The sequence below is a fragment of the Dreissena polymorpha genome, chromosome 3, assembly GCF_020536995.1.
Source record: "Dreissena polymorpha isolate Duluth1 chromosome 3, UMN_Dpol_1.0, whole genome shotgun sequence".
Classification (NCBI taxonomy): Eukaryota; Metazoa; Mollusca; class Bivalvia; order Myida; family Dreissenidae; genus Dreissena; species Dreissena polymorpha.
The window spans coordinates 107,946,653-107,965,812 of NC_068357.1; the positions used below are offsets into that span (position 1 = coordinate 107,946,653).

Sequence of the window (19,160 nt, forward strand, 5' to 3'; positions counted from 1 at the left end):
GGCAGGATATTAACTTTGTTCCCTAGGCTGCAGATTATATTGGCCAAGATTTCATAGAATGTGGCTGACTTAAGGGCGGTGTGGGAATAGAAATACACCATTGGGTAGAACTAGTTTGATGTTGGTGAACACCTATTGCGCTTAGATTATGTGACATGTTTTTCTGTTGTATGTGTATGTGCGGAGGTAAAGTGAGGACTAAAATGTGCCATAGCGGAGTTGTTAAGTTTGCATTGATAGAAATCCCAAAACATTGACGGTAGTCATAGTATTTTGTCGTGTTATAAGAAAGTAAGTGACTTGGCAATTAGATAAAATGGAGGTCAATGCAATAAGTGACCAATAATTAGAACGAGTAGATAAATAATATAAAGATTTGTGAAGTATAAACAATAAAATATTAATAATATTAATAAGAAAATATATATATAAATATTTTTTAAGTTTACAATTTACACTCACTTCGTTATTGTATAAAACACTGCGTTTTTCATCATACACTGTCATAATATTTAATCATTGGAAAATCTTTTATAAACTTAATACTTAAACATTTTATATTTCACAATATAAATAATATATGGAATAATATTAAGAAGAGAATATAATTATTTTTAAATATCTTTTAGTTTACAATTTACACTCACTTCGTTATTGTATAAAAACACTGCGTTTTTCATCATACACTGTCATAATATTTTAATCATTGGACAATATTTTATAAACTTAATACTAAAACACTTTATAGTTCACAATATAAATTGTATATGGAAAATACATATAGATATATAGTACTTAACGACACGCAATTATCCTCCTTGCCCATCCTTGAACGACGTCAGAACAGGAGGAAGAATTTATTTTCCAAGGTGCTATTAAATATGCATGTGTTGCTCTGACATATCATGGTAGTACTTATATATGAAAGCAACAAAAAAAATATAGTATAGGTTACGTTAAACTAGTTTATAAATGGAGATAAAAAAAGTTATGGTTACATATGAGATATGTATTTGTTTTTGCAAAATGACGCGATCGTGTGTTTAAGCTACTTTAATGTTTAACCATTCACATATTCAAAACACAAAACTCTTTTGACGAACAAATCGGTTTTGTTTAAATACCGAAACATAATTATGTATTTAAGTTGTTTGTCTACCATTTTTAATATATTGATTATAATATACGTACACCTATTCTTCATATTTTTTAAAGTGTGTGAAAAGCAATCGGAATGAAACACGTAAATGAAAAAAACCTTTCGTATTTGTAGTGGTTAATTGTATGTTAAGTATGTTTGCAAATGGTTAAAAGCAAACATCGAGAAAAGCAACATACAAATATCATAGGTTTACAGCTATCAATAAAATGGTTTGTACCACAATTTAAAAAAAAATATCTGTGATTTTGTGTTGAGGTTAGGACTCGACACTGCGATAAATATCTTACTGGCATTATCATACCTCTAGACGCTTTTCCACCCTAAGGGGTGCAGGTAGAAAATACTGTTGGACTTAATATGCCTACATATACGATGTATTTTCTATAACGAACTTAAAGTACGTTAACCAGATATCACCGAACCTAGTACAGGGTGTGAATATGGCATTAAACATTCGTGCTTTGAACAGGTGAGAAGTCAACGGACTATACCAAGGCTTATGAACCTACAAATCCTTTAGAATTTGTGTGCTACAAGTGACAGTTTAGCAAAAATAAACAAACACACACGATACTATGGATAAGTTCCAGGACAAGCGTCTTAGAATAAAACAGATTGCGGTTGACTTTATTGTAAGTAGCAATCTATTGAATCGCGTTCTGAGAAAACTGGGCAAAATGCATGTGCGTAAAGTGTCGTCCCAGATGAGCCTGTGCAGTCCGCACAGACTAATCAGGGACGACACTTTCCGCCTAAATTAGATTTTTGCTAAGAAGAGACTTCATTTAAACGAAAAATGTAATAAAAGTGGGAAGTGTCGTCCCTGATTAGCCGGTGCGGACTGCATAGGCTAATCTGGGACGACACTTTACGCATACGCATTATGCCCAGTTTTGTCAGAACACGACTCTATTTATTGTGTCATTTTAAGAAGGCTATTGCATATTCTTTCGCATAGACAGACATGTTGGTAACTTTAAGTCTTATGACTGTAGCTATGTATCATTGGTATTCCACTTTAACCATAAAGAATTATCGAGTTTGAAACAACTACATATACACGTACCCAAATATATATCGTATATTAACATATTCGTTTCGTATAACACCGTGTACTCTTAATTAGTGTATTGATTACTTTTAAGATACTGGTCACTGTTTGGTCAAAGAAATGTAATATATTCTTTACTAAAAATGCGTGTAAATCATTTGTTTTTTTGTGTGTGAGTTTTTGCAAATATGATTACCATTGCCAACATTAACATCAAGATTTACGCAATGGATAACCATTTGTTGAATGTTTACATTGTTCAGGATGTTCACAAACATATAAAACAAACACCTAGAGCTATAATATTGTATGTGTAATTGTCTACATTATAATGACGACACATTCGTGTTCACTGTCGAAGTATGAATAATGGAAGCATACCATATTGCACTTAAATGTGTAGCAACTGGCCATATTGATAAATATTTAATGCTAACTATAAATGATTTCCGTTTTGAGAATAGCATACCGTTCAGTATGTCTGATTTGACCAGCACATGAAAATATAAAAACGATCAGATTGAAGCTGTGCGTATTTCCCACTTAGATTTATATATTTCTTTACATTCGACTTAAAAGCTTTCCAATTCGAAACCAACAAAGTTATAGCACAAAAGGTATTTAACTATGTAGATTTAATTTAATCAGTAAATTTTAAGATTGTATGTATGTTTGTGATTTGTCTTATTATATGGGATCAGAAGGACTTTTTCATCTTAAAATAACTGTACAGCTATTATGTAAACCGAGAAAACTGTGTCAATTTTAAAGAGATCTTTTCACGGTTTGGTAAATTGACAAAATTGAAAAAAGTTGTTTCAGATTCGCAAATTTTCGTTATAGTTATGATATTTGTGAGGAAACAGTATTACTGAACATTTACCATAGTCCAATATAGCCATTATATGTATCTTATGACGATTTGAAAACCTAAAAATTATAAAGCGTTGCAACGCGAAACGATTGAATAATTTGGAGAGTTCTGTTGTTGTCGTTTAAATTTACGAAACTACGAAGCTTGCTTATTTTTTTTATAAGGTACAAAATACTTAAACAGTGTATTGCTGGCGGAATTGCCGAGAGGGCTAATGCGCTTTTATTTCAGTCTAAATCCAGGACTACGGGGGTCACTGGTTCAAGCCCTGGTACCGGCTACTTTTTTTTCCTTTTTTTTATTTTATTCTCGATTTTGTACTGGAGCTTTTAAGATCCAATGTTTACATGAATCAATATAAAGCATTTAATGACAAACTTCAAAATGTGCCAAAATCTGTGAAAAGGCCCCTTTAAAAGTACAGCCACTTAATTAGACAGAGGGTAACTTTGTTAGTCGTAACAGTAGAGCTTCCAAATTTATACCGAAGTTAACTTTGTTTATATTAACAGTGCAAATAAACACTTTATACAAATGGTAACTTAAAAAATAAAATTCAATCTTTGCATGATGATTGAATCAACTCAAGAAGATAAATGTACCATTCACAAAAATAGCGAAACATTAAGCGAACTCTGCTATCTTTAAAAGAGCTGCATAAAGAACTGGTACCAGAAAACAGAATACTTAACCCAAAGTATTTACTGTCTAAACCCGATGACACGAACTCGCTTTCCACGAATTTCCAGTTTGCTTAAAGTCTCCTCGAAGCACCAAGTTTTTATTGCAAATATTGATATAAACTTCTGTTGTCTGGCTCGAATTCGAGATGGTCGAATTATCGGATGGCTCGAAGTGATTTTCAGTCCCGCCCAAAATTCTTACTTCGATTTGAATAAAGCTTTAAATAGCTTATGAGCGCTTGATTACAATTTAATTGATGTCACAGCTGTTGAAAATTAGCATCAACTCCATCGTTATTGAATTGATGTGAGCAAACTATGTACACGACTTTTAAATATTTATTAGTAACAATATAAGTAGGTGTTAGGTTGTTATTAATTCATAGCAGAAAGTAGTACGGAGTTTAGGATGGTGCATACTCTTCCATTGCAAATTCGAATCTGTTGCAGACTTATGTAAGTATACATATTATATTCAAGCGTTTGACTCGAAGTTCGGATGACTTTGACTTGTCTTGCCGGTCATTGCGAGTTTGAGACATGGGGTTTCGACTGTATGTATTGCCATTTTTAAGCAATTAACGTGCAAACAAATGTCCGGTGAAGAGATTTCAACTGCCGAAAAGCTGTAAAGAACAATATTTCTTTTAAAATATAGTACATAATATCACATTATAATCATCATAGTGTGTACTAGAAACACGGACGTTTCATTTAAATATCTTTCTTTCAAGCCATAGAACTCACTCATTAGCATTTCGCGTTAGTTGAATATAACAGCTTTATATCTAAGAATAATTTGACTATAAAATATAAACAGGAGATGAATTAGTGTCACCATCCACTGGGTGCTTTTTATGGAAGCGACAATTAACCAAAACTAAACAGGGCAATACAGACAAAGAATTATTACATATTAAATGATGATATTAGAGCGGTATAAAGCATTGGAACTGTGAATGCAAGGACATGTATGTTTGAAGTGGTTTTCAAGTATTTCAAAATGTACACATAACAAAGTTTTAATCTCGAGATTTGAAGATCTTTTAATAACAGAACACGTGGTACAAATTATAGATCGTCGTCGTGTATCACAAGCAGATGTCGTGATTAGTGGGTGTAAGAATGTTTGGTCTAAATATTTGTTATCAATATTTTTAATACGACAATTCAATAACATCTCCATTTACTTTTTGTTAACGAATTACAGAATTATGAATTTTGTGTTGTTCATTTTTCGATAAACTATGCACATAAATATTGAAAAAATACGCGTACACAACGCATGAAACACTGTAAAGCTCAATTTCCCTATAGAATTAATGAGTATTTAATATGCGCATGCTGTGATATACACAACCGAAAAAAATGGACACATGTTTTTACTGTAAATGCGTTCATTATTCATTTAATATCATCGCTTTATTTTAACATTCATATCGAATCCGCATAGTTTTGATGACCAAACATGAGCATACCATCTATCTTTACGGATCGTTTTATCTAATCAGCAAAACGCCAATATGTATCCGTTTCCTAAGTGCATTGTTAAAAAAAAAAGTGCATATTCTTTGAAAACACAAATACATGTACTGAAACCGTTCTTTATACAATCCCAGAGTCGACGTCATTTTCTTATTTTGTCATACCTCTGGGATAGGTGTGACGTGAAACTAAAAAAGCAGTCACCTTTTTCAACAATTAACGAACTATGAGCAACATTACTATTCTTTGACTCAAACCGTCTTTGTTTATTATTCTTTTCACTATTATAAAATAAAAAAAATGATGATTCGAAATGCCATTTTACTTCATATTTGATAGACTACACGGTCAAACAGAGTCCACGGAAAGCCTTGCTAATTGACACCAAGTAGGATAGATCGACATTCGATATCTGACGGGAACATATGCGGTAATGCATTATATATGCCATTTAGGGAAAAGAGCACCTAGTAGATTACAATTGTATCAATCTGTAACGATGAAGAGGTTTATGTCAATTTCGTTGCTATCAATCACAATGGGGCAAAATAATAGGAAAATGGAAGAGAGATTGATTTAATGGCGAGATAATTGCCTGCAAATCGATTCCATTGAGCAACTAATATATAGTGTCGGTCACGAATGGCAATTGGTTGCGTCATTTTTGTCTTTTTGTCTAACAATGGCCGCTTTCCAAGACAAGCACCTTAAAAGCTACATAATGTAGCTGTTTAGGTGCTTCTCTTAGAAAGCGGTCATTGTTAGATAAAAAGACAAAAATGACGCAACCATGGATGATCCCTATATTATTAGATCTCATCTGGGTCTACGCTGTTTGCCATGGACTACATCAAAACAGAAGAAAAAAACGACTTTGCTCTTTCTGAACATGATTTTGTAATAAATACTGGTCATCCCTATGTATGAACAATTCTGAACCCTTAAAGGGGCCTTTTCACGTTTTGGTAAATTGACAAAATTTTAAAAAAGTTGTTTCAGATTCGCAAATTTTCGGTTTAGTTATGATATTTGTGGGGAAACCGTAATACTGAACATTTACCAAGCTCTAAAATAGCCAATATATGCATCTTTTGATGATTTAAAAACCTGAAAATTATAAAGCGTTGCAACGCGAAACGATTGAATAATTTGGAGAGTTCTGTTGTTGTCGTTATATTTTGTGAAACTACGCGGATTGCGTATATAAAGTATAAAATACTTTTCACATTGCGTGAGCGCGGATGGCCGAGTGGTCTAAATCGTTCATACTTTTACTCCATGACTCCAAGGGTCAGTGGTTCAAACCCAGTTGTAGATTACTTTTTTTAAAAATTTAAAGGAATTTCTGTAAGAAATATTCTAAATATAGAAATAAATATACTAGAAATCCCTTATTTTGGAAATATATTGATCCAATTTAGGGAGAGTCCACCAGGCATAAATGGGTTAAAAATGGCGTAAGTAGCCTCGTTAAACGGAGGGCTGGTCCATGATAGGACTTTTGGATTTAATGCTCCAATATTTATATTTCATTGAACTTAAAATGTTAGAACCGTATTAAAAATCGGCGAAGCTTATGTAATTGAGTTTGAAACAACTCCTTTTTTATTTGTGTAAAAAATACGTTCAAGCTATACAAAATGATCCCTTAGTTCGTACAGTGCACAGCAATATGAAAAGCATTTAACGTAGGAAATAGTTGTACATTCTTAACTAATTTAATCAAAAACATGTATTGATATTCATAGTTTTACAAAACTGCGTGTTAATACGACTGAATTGTATAATATAGAGAGTGACAATACTAATACAATCAATAGTTGGCAAAAAATTTAATAGTTATTTAGACTATTGGCCTGTACATTTGCACTTTAAAGACTCAACGCTCAGGTCTGTCATTATATCAATATCACACGCCGCATTTCTTTGGGCCTGATATTTACTGACTTGGACATTTATCGATATGGGTCGCAGGATATTCTGCAAAAGTTCAAAACTCGCGAGACGTGAATTGTCTTGATAACTTATGGGTCAGAAGGAGACGCGAAATCCGTGAAATATTTGACACCACTCTAGGATCAAATGTGTCGTGTTCTGAGAAAAATGGGCATAATGCATGTGCGTAACGTGTCGTCCCAGATTAGCCTTTGCAATCCACACAGGCTAATCAGGGACGACACTCTCCGCTTCTATGACATTTTTAGTTTAAATGAAGTCTCTTCTTAGCAAAAATCAAATTTAGGCGGAAAGTTTCGTATCTGATTAGCCTGTGCGGATTGCACAGACTTATCTGGACGACACTTTACGCACATGCATTATGCCCATTTTTCTGAACGCGACTCAAATAATGTAGGCTCCTGGCCCGTTTTCACAAAACATTCTATAGGAAACCTAAGACACTTGTTTTCAGTCATAAACTGTATCGGGTCTTTGGCAATTGTTTGTTTAGAGTTATCACATGATTATGTTTTGAACAAGTAAACACTAAAAATATGTGATCGCTTTATGTGCTTAATGTTTACTTCAATATTATTTAAGATATTCGTTAAGGAACATTTTGAATAATTGCCTTGAACTTGTATTTGCTGATTAGTACTTCAACAACGCAGAAAGTGTGCATGTTTGCTGCTGTCGTTACACTTTAAGATCCATCTACATTGTTTATGTACAGGTGCGATGTCTGGCACTTCTACAGTCACATCACTCAATAATCTCTTTTGTCACACAAAAATGTCATGCCGTACCATTTGAATTAAGAGCGATATTAAAACAATTTTAAAGGGAGGATAAGTTCAACAAGCTTTGTTAAAAGTATTTCACATGCCAATCAACTCGACCACATTGAATGAGCGATACGTATTAGAAATTTAGAACAGCATATCGGCCATCAAATATATGAAAAATATATATTTAGTTATATTACACCTCAGAGATATTGGTCCTTCTATATCTATATGACCGGTTTCAGTCTGTAAAATGCGATTGAGAAACCTAGGCTAAGAGTATATGGACCGGTCACTATTTTTTTGTATATGGACCGTTCGGGGTTACACAATACTAGGTCTAAATGTGCACTGTGTTAAAGCGTTTTATTGAACAGCTTTGACACTACTGTATATCAGCTTTACAAAGAGTTAAAAAAAACTTAATTTAGAATAAACGACACGCTTACCTCAATGCCATCGTTAATCCAATTTTTATAACAATAAAGTCGAAACGATATTCACTTCCATTTTCTATTCATCCATCCCTTTATCGAAATTTATTTTAAATCACACTATTTTATTGTATTCCTGTCGAAGTTAAGACCTTCATTATGGATGATAAACACACAATCCGAAATACGTTTTGCATTCGTTCGATGCCTTAACATCCAGAGAATTTAGTTCCAACTGGAATGTTTCAGCAGAGAAACTACGTCACACGATATACGTCATCGTTTGCGCATTCACTTGCATGAAAAATAAAACTACGGAAAGCCGGCACAACACTTTACAATGATACAGGGGACGCTCTTCGGTGTAATATAAGAAATAATAAACTCCACTTCGGTCCCAATGGCATTATAGTGACCAGCCAGGCAGCCAAAAACTGTATATGGACCTCAGCCAACGACTTCGGTCCATATACGGTTTGTGGCTGCCTGGCTGGTCACTATAATGCCATAGGGACCTCAGTGGGGTTTACTATTTCTTAAATATTTATATCTCGCCACACGACATTACGTTATTTATGACGTTGACGTCATATCCTGTGTTTGTTTATATTGATACTACTGATGTGAGCTAGGATCGAAACATGTTTGGTATTGAAGAAATTAAAATTTAATTAAGTTAAAAGCGTGTGTTTAAGGTATATTTTCTGTAGTAATAATAGCATCTCGACAGCACATTTAATCAGAGTACGTCATACGCACGCGTTTTTAAGCAATTCAATTGTAATTGAATGACGTCAATACAAGTCAATGTATTGAAAACATTTATGATAGCGGAAATATCGGTTAGAAGGGATGAACAAATATATTCAGAAAAAAAGTGGACCTTAAAACAATGAAATAACCAGCTAATGTCTATTTACACATGCATTTGATTTTGCGACGATAAGAAAAAAGTACCGAATTCTTAAACGATCAATTACCCGCGCGGTTGGCATTTCAATTACATTATCCTGTAATCGAGAAAAAAAGCAAAATTCCGAAAATGATTTTTTTTACATTATACAGCTTAACATTTAATAAATGTCCTTTTAAAATTTCAGAATAAGATGGGTGGTAGCACAGTCGTAGAAGATCCGGGAATTCCCCTCGTAACCAAGAGCAACGGCAAATACAACCGCTACGTGGACAACCAAGACAGCGTCTCCACGGACAGCGCCGTCGGCTCACAGGCTCCCGGCGCCGGCGGCACCTTTGGCATCACGAGTCGCTACGACAACATTGGGTACAAGCTTGGCAGACGAAAAGTGCTCATTAACCGCCGCCGGATGATCGTCAACGTGGAATTTGCGACGGCCCTCCTCGGGATAGCGTTAATGCTTTTTGAGACGGAGCTGTTTATTCGCGGCGTGTTTACAAAATCCGACGCCGGTTCTATCATTATCAAATCAATGATCACCGTAAGTACGGTGGCGTTACTCGTTGCTATTGTGATATACCACGTGATAGGAGTCCAGATTCAGATGACCGATAATAGCTGGGAGGACTGGCGACTGGCGATGAACTTTCCGGTCAGCTACTTGACGATTTTATTCGAACTACTTATTTGCTCTATTCACCCTATCCCTGTCGACATCGAAATACCCTCTTACGGCGTGAATGGAGAGTACAGAATGGTGTCCTTGGACGCCATTTTTTCTATTTTAATGCTCGCAAGACTATACATAGTTTGCCATTTCACTGTTGTTCACCACCGACTTCTCACCGACACATCCACGCAAAGCCTCGGTGCCCTGAACAAGGTGAAAATAGACACTGCGTTCGTCTTCAGAGCCCTCATGTCGACAATACCCGGAACGATGCTGATATCCATAATGTTCGCCATTTTAATAATCGACAGTTGGGCGTTGAGAACTTGCGAAATATTTTACTCCCCCGGCTCGCCGGAAAGCAGCTACCTTAACTCGATGTGGCTGACGGCAATCACATTCTTGACCATCGGTTATGGTGATATCTATCCCAGCACGTACTGTGGGCGATTTGTTTCCGTGTTAACGGGTCTCATGGGGGTTGGAACCACCGCTTTGCTTGTGGCAGTCCTTGCACAGAAACTTGAACAGTCCCGCCCAGAGAAATACGTTCACAATTTTGTTTCTCGCGTCCAGCTCGACAAAATACGCAAAAACGCCGCTTCGGACGTAATTAAATACGCGTTAACGCTATGGCGGATGAAACGTCAAGGCGTCATTGGTGGAAATCACCGGACACATGTCTACGGGAAGCTCTTGCAGTCTATTTACACGATGCGAGAGGCCAAGAACGAGAAAATGACGATAGGTGAAAATTCCGTCGGTGTCATTGAAGTGGCTAAATCGGTAAATGACGTTTTTGAGATAGTTGAGCAAATACAAGGAGAACAGACTAGTTTACAGAATAAAGTCATAAGCATGGAGGACAAAATGAAAAGAATCGACGAAAAACTAGACTTGTTGCTAGGCAAGCAATGATCGTGGAAGTGAATGTCAACTAGCTATAGACTGGATTTAGAAACTAGATGATGTAGGTGGTTATAGGAAGTAATTAGTGAAAATAAGTGAAAAAACAAGTATTTATTTATTTTAACATAATCATCCATGTACTGCATGTCATTTTATTAGTAACAAATGTCTCGCGTATAAAAATACATGTAGTAAGTTGAGAGGTAATCGCATTTGACAGCTAAATAAATTTGGGCCGAGCTCTGTCAAATGAATGTGCGTAAAGTGTCATCCCAGATTAGCCTGTGCAGTACGCACATGCTTATCAGGGACGACAATTTCTGCCTAAATTTTATTTTTGCAAAGAAGAGAAAATATCATGTAAGCGGAAAGTGTTGTCCCAGATTAGCCTGTGCGGCATGCACAGGCTCATCAAGAACGACACTTTACGCTCATGCATTAAACCATTTTTCACAGAGCACGGTTCATTTTAATACAAATTTATTTATTCTCACGGCTTATTTAAACTTCACAATGGAGGATATTTTAAAGATACAAGAAATAGTGAAAAGAACATTTATTTGAAGTGTTTAAAATGTCATTGCATTAGTTGGTACCTGCATATATTAACATGGACGAGGATTCATTAATTCGGTACAGCTATTTAAACGTGGGTACCTAAGATGGCCTTTTCACAGAGTTTGGCATGTTTTGAAGTTTGTCATTAAATGCTTTATATTAACAAATGCAAACATTGGATCTAAAAAGCTCCAGTAAAAAAATGAGGAATAAAATTATAGAAAGAAAAAAAGTAACATTCAGCAGGGCTCGAACCATTGACCCATGGAGTTCTGGAGCATGAAGCCTCCCACTTTCACCACTAGGCCATCCTTCCTTGTACAATCTGATATGTATTTTATACTTAATATAAGAAATCCTCGTAGTTTCACAAAAGTTAACGACAACAACAGAACTCTCAAAATTATTCAATCGTTTCTCGTTGCAACGCTTTATAATTTTCAGGTTTTTAAATCGTCAAAAGATGCATAAAATGGCTATTTTAGAGCCTGGTAAATGTTCAATATTACTGTTTCCTCACAAATATCATAACTAAATCGAAAATTTGCGAATCTGAAACATTTTTTTTTCAATATTGTCAATTTACCGAAACGTGAAAATGCCCCTTTATTGCTCACAATGATCAATACTGCTTTCTCATCCTCTTGTACTCCTTGGCCGAGGTAACACATATGTATGTCATTAATACTAAAATCAACTCAAAATAAAACGGTAGTAGTTGAAGAAGACAGTCATGAAATGCATTTCAACCAATGCATCGACTTTCGAACTGTTTGTTCAGTTAACATTAGCCGGATGTAGCGTTGAAGGCTGTGCTTTTATGTTTCTGGCTATATGTAGACATAGAAATGACAGAAAATAGCAGGAAATAATTGCAGGCATCAATAATGGCTACATCCACCTGCTTGTTTAATAACTGCATATCAACATAAGCCCTATACAAGTGCGTCATTCAAACGTGTTATTTCATCGTTTCTTACTTTTCCCTTTCGATAGATCCATTTTTTTCCATTTTAACATCAGTTATTTTTATAATTATTTTCAAAAAGTTTCCGCTCATAATGAACGACACCAATATATGCGTCGCGTTCTGAGAAAACTGGGCTTAATGCATGTGCGTAAAGTGTCATCCCAGTTTAGCCTGTGCAGTTCGCACAGGCTAATCAGGGACGACAATTTACGCTTTTAAGGAATTTTGAGTCCCTCCTTACCGAAAAACAAGTTGAGGCGGAAAGTGTCGTCCCTATCTGGGATGACACTTTACGCACATGCATTATGCCCAGTTTTCTCAGAACACGACTCATATGATGCGTTCGTTTGCAACCTTTACATGTTTCATAATGCACCCATATGGTTATAAATGTACCATGATTATTTGTCAGAAGTTGTTATTGAAAGATAAGCAGTTATGACGACGTTTTATGTATTAAGTAATACTTCCTAGGGTTTAAGACTATTATTTTAATTGAAATTTACAAAAATAAATATTTCGAGATTACGGTATGTTACTTTAAATTATAACATTTTTATTATCAAGCGTGATTTTAAAAGTAACCTGACGAGCAAACACGCCAAATGAATGTGAACGCGTGTATATAATGAGCTGCGCTCTGTAAACAGTGTGCTTAGTGCATATGTGCGTAAAGTGTCGTCCCAGATTAGCCTGTGCAGTCCGCACACTTTACGCACATGCATTAAACCCCCTCCTACAGAGCACGGCTCAAATACAATATTTACACGTGGTTATTCTAACGATTTATTATCTATAGATTTTTCGTAATGTCTTTGTGCAGATACTGATAAATGGAGTTATCATCATCATAATGTATTCTGTTAATTATCACCGTATATTTTGTGTTAAATAGTCCACTCACATGCCAAAATAAATATGGACCGTGCTCTGTGAAAAGGGAATTTAATGCATGTGCTTAAAGTGTCGTCACAGGTAAGCCTCTGCAGTCAGCACAGGCGAATCAGGGACGATCCTTTCCGCTGACCCGGTATATGATATTTGTTGTTTCAAGAAAGTCTCTTCTTAACATAATCATGTTTAGGCGGAAAGTGTCGTCCCTGATAAGTCTGTGTGCACTGCACATGCTAATCTGTGACGACACCTAACGCACATGCAGTAAACTCCTTTTTTTCACAGAGCACGGCCCATATTATAACATGGTGCAGCAAAATTCTTAGCTGTGTGTAGTATCTGACTATGAAATAGGGTATTTCTTATATCCTATTTATTTGAAAAAATAAAATAATACGTTTAGGCGTAAAAGGCTGTGGTTTTCTTTTATATTAAGCAGTGCTTTGAGGATGGCATTTAATTTAAGTAGAATCCCATATAGATGGGCCGAGCTCTGTGAAAAGAGTGTTTAAGGCATGTGCGTACAGTGTAGTCCCAATTGACATGACGCCTTATCAGTGATCGCTCCGCCCACTTAATCACGTGGCTCAGCGGGAAGAAAACCTAGACAAGCTAACACCAAAATGGCTTCTTTGCCTATAGACTGCATATTCCGGATGATTTTATGGACTTGTTTAACACCATATTACACTTGTAAAGAGGTTGATGCCATTTAGTTATTCTGCAAATGCAAAAAATATACGATTTAAGAGAACATCAGCTATTTATAACGGGTAAATCGGTACATTAAACACGCTCTCAAACGCTTGCGCGCCTACCGAAATCGAACCCGTTATTACGTGTAATGGTGGTATTTGCAATAAATTAACACTTCACCGGTATTTACCCGTGTTATTTACAAAATTATTACCGAAACATCCCCCCCCCCTACCCGTGTATTTGACACGAAATAGCGCTTTATAACTGGATATTCGGTGAAGTTTAACGCGCTTTCTGACGCCGGGTGGGTACCTCAATCTTACATGTAATTGCGTATAAAAGTGATATTAATCATATTAAACATTGCTTATGGAACATTTATCAATCACTATAATTTAAAGCGCAAAAACAACACAGTAAGTTTGGACATTGTCTGATATAAAATTAGCGTTGTACGAAATGGAATACGGTCAGGCTATTATAAATTTATAAGGCTACCAATATCAGACGCTCGCGCAGGAACCGACTTCCCCGAAGTTACCGCATTTATTGGTTAACTAATATCAGTAATAATAACTTATACAAAAGCATTTATCGATGCGTCTTTATTAAAATAATAGCAAAATGGTTTTCACTTGTTTCTGACACAGGGATCGTTAGGTAAAAAATACTCTATTATACTATATACATATATACAAGGGATACAACTGTCAAATTTCCTGCACAACATCATGGTCTGAACAATAGCAAAACAATCGATTCCAAAAGCAAAAATTACACACAAAAAACTGTATAACAACAGCTCAGACATTTATCTATCAGATAATAACTATGTTTATAGCAGTAAAAGTGTTCATAGTTGTGTTTGAAACGAAAGTTTCATGAAAAACGGTAAACTTTTCGAAATGCGACACAGGTGTGCACGCCCACTTTGACACATTTTGTTTCATAATTTAATAATTACAGAGAAGTTGAGCAAATTTTACCTTGTTTTATTATCCATAGACACTTTATTAATCAAAGTAGACACCTTCCATAATTGCATGTAACTGCATATATGTAAAACACCGTAAATATTAATTTTGTTTACATTTCTACTATCTTCAAGGATTTGTATGCAATTTGTCAGGTAATGTTACGTGGAACGTGAATGGCTGGATTTATTACTGCAGTGGAATTTCAACCAATCAAATCGCATGTTAGTAATACATGTGAACTATCCAAAATGAAAGTAAAACATTTTCATTGTGAAATTGAAGCAGATTGATATGAATTTCTAGCAAAATATGCTCACTAAATAGTAATTATGTTCTATTTTACTATGAAAAAAAACTATCCAAGGAATATGTACCAGCAAAAGAGCTTTATAACAATACGAAAATTACTTCTAGAAACTCAGTTTTCAGCTGTGCACACCTCTGTCCAAGTAAGGATTTTTGAGCATTTTGAATGAAACTTTCTCTCTTAGTTCAATGAAAAGCTTGTACTTTATTGCCAAGTGTATTATTTTCTGAAAGATAAATGTCTTGGCTGTTGTAATACAGTTTAATTGGTGTATTTATTGCGTTTGGAAGCAAATTTTTCGCTATTGTTTACACCATGGTTGTGTGCAGGAATTTTCACAGTTGTATCCCTTGTATATATATGTAGTATAATAGAATATTTTTACTTAACGGTCCCTATGGTTTCTGACACACACAGAAACGCGATTTTTAACGGGGATTTCGTAAAGTTACACGAATTGGGTACCAAAATTCTCAATTATTTTACATGCACACGTGACATAATACATACTTAATAATGCTTAGTTATTGCTTATATGAAATTTCAAGTTTGTGAAATAAATTAATGTTCTATAAAGGGGATCTCGGTAAGTCTTGAAGCTTCCACTCGCCCTTGTCAAGACCGCATTGCCGCTTTGGAAATGGTATAAATTTAATTCATCTAACTTATCTTTCTGGATACCAAATGCCAGAGTTGCATTGACCCTTTTTACACCGTTTTTGCCATATTTCATTTCCGTTTTTTAATCCAAACAAAATAAACGAAACTCGTTTAAAAATGAGATCTATGCATTCGAGCTCCTATATAGTGTGGATTACAAGCGTTTATTGGTGACACCACATGAGTGCAAATGTGTAGATACCGATAATAAGATAATATATCACATGTCACCTTCAAATAACATGTATGATTTCAATTAAGTGCATTACTATCAGAGTAATAAAACACAGCATGAATTAGGCTTCATGCTGGGTTTTATTTCTCTTTAAGTAATGCAGATGAACCTCGCTTCTGCCCTAGTAACTGATAAAACTATTTTAAAAAAGTGAAATATTATGTGTTAATCAGATCGATAACATAAACTATTTAAATCTGCTAGTATATCCGATAAAAATATATTATAATTGTCTTTGACAGTGTTGACGTTCAGTTGTTCGTGGTGACGACCGCATGTATTTATACATCTCTTACACTTCTCAAGATCTCTTTTCGGCTTTGGAAACGATATAAATTAAATGTCACCAACTAATCTTTCAGGATATCGATTGTCCGAGTAACATAATCCCCATTGACACCGTTTAACCATTTTTAATCGTTTTTTTAAAGAGGAAAATAAAAGAAACTCGTTGGAATAAAAGTGAACCTAAACATGTAGCTTGTCTAGAAAATGGCGGACAGGTCGTTGCTAACGAGTGCGCCCGATTAATCGATCGCTGATTGGTGGATCAATTCTAGTGGGCGGAGCGATCATAGATAAGGCGTCATGTCAATTTAGCTTGTGCACTCCGCACAAACTAATCAGGGACGACACTTTCAGACTAAACTGGATTTTTGCCAAGAATAAACTTTCTTAAAACGAAAAAAAATCATAAAAGCGGAAAGTGTCGTCCCTCATTAGCCTGTGCGGACTGCACAGGCTAATCTGGGACGACACTTTACGCACATGCATTAAACCCTCTTTTCACAGAGCACGGTCTAAAAGGAGAAAATACATGTGAAACGCTAACCTGTTTTAATGAATGAAGAGAAGATAAGAGATGTTAAACTACTCGATTAATTATATTGTGACCGAGTTTGAAATAAAATCAATAAGTAACCCGTTTTAACAAAAACATACGAATTAACGACGCTTTTTTCTGTAAACTACGCTACTTTGTTGCAAAGGAAACGACGTAAAGAAGTTAAAATACTCAGATTTGTACTATCATCGGTAAAAAAATATTAGCTCCATTGCGTTTCCTGACATAATCCACTTCTGCAAAAAGGTACTGACTTCCAGAAGTCCCACACGGAATTCACGAAAGAGAATTATTAAAAGGGGCTTAGGTTAATATTTAAACCCAAACAGCTTATTTGGAATAATAAATTTAAGTATAAATAAGAAACACATTTTATCTATGCCAATTAGAATATATCTGGTGGTTACAAGGTAGAAATCCGTCTTTTTGCGCTTTAAAACTTAAAATAATCGCGTTTGTCGAAATGGATGAATACGTCTAGAAATCCTACTTTCGGTTTTAAAAGCGGTTCCGTTTGAAAAATAATAATTTAGTTGCTATTAACTATGCTATAGATTTAAATTTATATATGCCAATTAGAATATATCTGATGGTAACAAGGTAGAAATCCGTATTTTTTGCGTTCGGTTTTAAAAGCAGTACCGTTTGAAAAATAATACATAAATTACCGGTACTTGCTAATTAGGCTATATATTTAATAACAATTTTGCACACTTTCAAATCGCATCTATATGTATTGATTAACATGTATTTCATTTCAATGTGTGTGGCTTTCAAAATTAAGCCTTTATATATAACAGTAGTACTATTTGATACAACAACATTCCACCTTATCGTTGCTCAGGTGCCTCGAAGGCCCTATGTTTCGAAAGTCCATTTTTGTAAAGTCCGATATTCTAAAACTCGTAATTTCAATTATTGATTATAAAAACATGTTTCCAGATAAAATCCCACCTGAATCATAAGTTTACCCTTTCCCACTCAGAGGCAAAGTGAAAATGACTATGTGCAAACAGCATAAACCCAGAACAGACTGAGCGTAACTTGCAGTCTGTTAAGGTTTTATGCTGTTAGCTGCGCATCAGTATGTAAGGGTTGGAAATGAAACCATTTAAACTTGAATCTAGTAAGAAAGGTCTTTAATTAAATTTAACTCTCTAAGGGACTACAGATGCGTAAAAAATACGTTTCTAAGTGGTGAAGGGTAAAAGACGATGCCGCACCATGTGCCCACTACACGTTGCGCGCCTTATGCATACATAATTCTTCGCCGAATGCTATCTTAATTGATGACTATATTTCGCCTATTTGCACTGCAAAGAGTCATTTAGTTTAACATCGTTCGGTTGCAAAAAAAATGGGATGAAGTGGCATAGGAAATATTTGATAAGTAGGAGTGGAATCGATAGGTAAAGCGTTTGCAGGCTGGAGCAATTGGTGAAAAAATCAGAGCATTGGTAAATTAGTAATAGCTAGTCCGCGGGGAGACGGAAAACTAGGGAGACGGAAAACTACAACGGGCGAGGCATGGTCAGGGGTGATAACCCCAAAAAAAGAGTTAGGGTAAGGGTTAGGGTTAGGGGTCGGGTTAGGGTTAGGGTTGGGTTTAGGCTTACCCAAACCCTAACCCGACCCCTAACACTAACCCAAACCCTAACCCTAACCCTCTAACCCCCCCCCCCCTTGCGCAATACCATACCATGCCTCGCCCGTTGTAGTTTTCCGTCTCCCTAGTCCGCGTAATAGATTACGCGTAATAGAATGTATCACCAATATCCCCTTCTGCTCCTTTAGGGCGCGTGTGTTTGTCAGAGTTTATTAACATGTCATCGCCGAGTCTTCACGACTACCTTATGTGCTGACCAAACCCATTTAGGACACCGTATTACCAGGAATAAATGCTAATGGTTTCTATGGCATTTCATTTTGCAATGACTCATTATTTTAGTTAACGCTTATATTTTAAATATATAACAACATAGCATTACTTCCAACAACATCTATTAACAAAATTCTGAAATCTGTTCACTATTTATTGACGGACTTTTCTTAAAAGCGTTTCAGGTTAATAACTCGACTTTTATGTAACCTAAGTGACATGCACCTTGA

The 19,160-nt window shown here is 35.5% G+C and overlaps 1 protein-coding gene across 1 annotated transcript; it reads left to right on the forward strand.

The window, feature by feature from the left end:
* The first annotated feature begins 1,737 nt into the window (after positions 1 to 1,737).
* Positions 1,738 to 13,718, forward strand: LOC127872478 (small conductance calcium-activated potassium channel protein-like). The gene is made up of 2 exons (XM_052415812.1): positions 1,738 to 1,794; positions 9,513 to 13,718. The coding sequence occupies exons 1-2, from the start codon at positions 1,738 to 1,740 to the stop codon at positions 10,914 to 10,916; spliced, it is 1,461 nt and encodes a 486-aa protein (XP_052271772.1). The 3' UTR covers positions 10,917 to 13,718.
* Positions 13,719 to 19,160: the final 5,442 nt, after the last annotated feature.

Bases quoted from the DNA above. Each gene is read 5' to 3' on its own strand.
- LOC127872478 (XM_052415812.1), top strand. From the start codon at position 1,738: ATGGATAAGTTCCAGGACAAGCGTCTTAGAATAAAACAGATTGCGGTT. The intron at 1,795-9,512 runs GTAAGTAGCAAT...TTAAAATTTCAG, and splicing joins AGATTGCGGTTGACTTTATT to AATAAGATGGGTGGTAGCAC.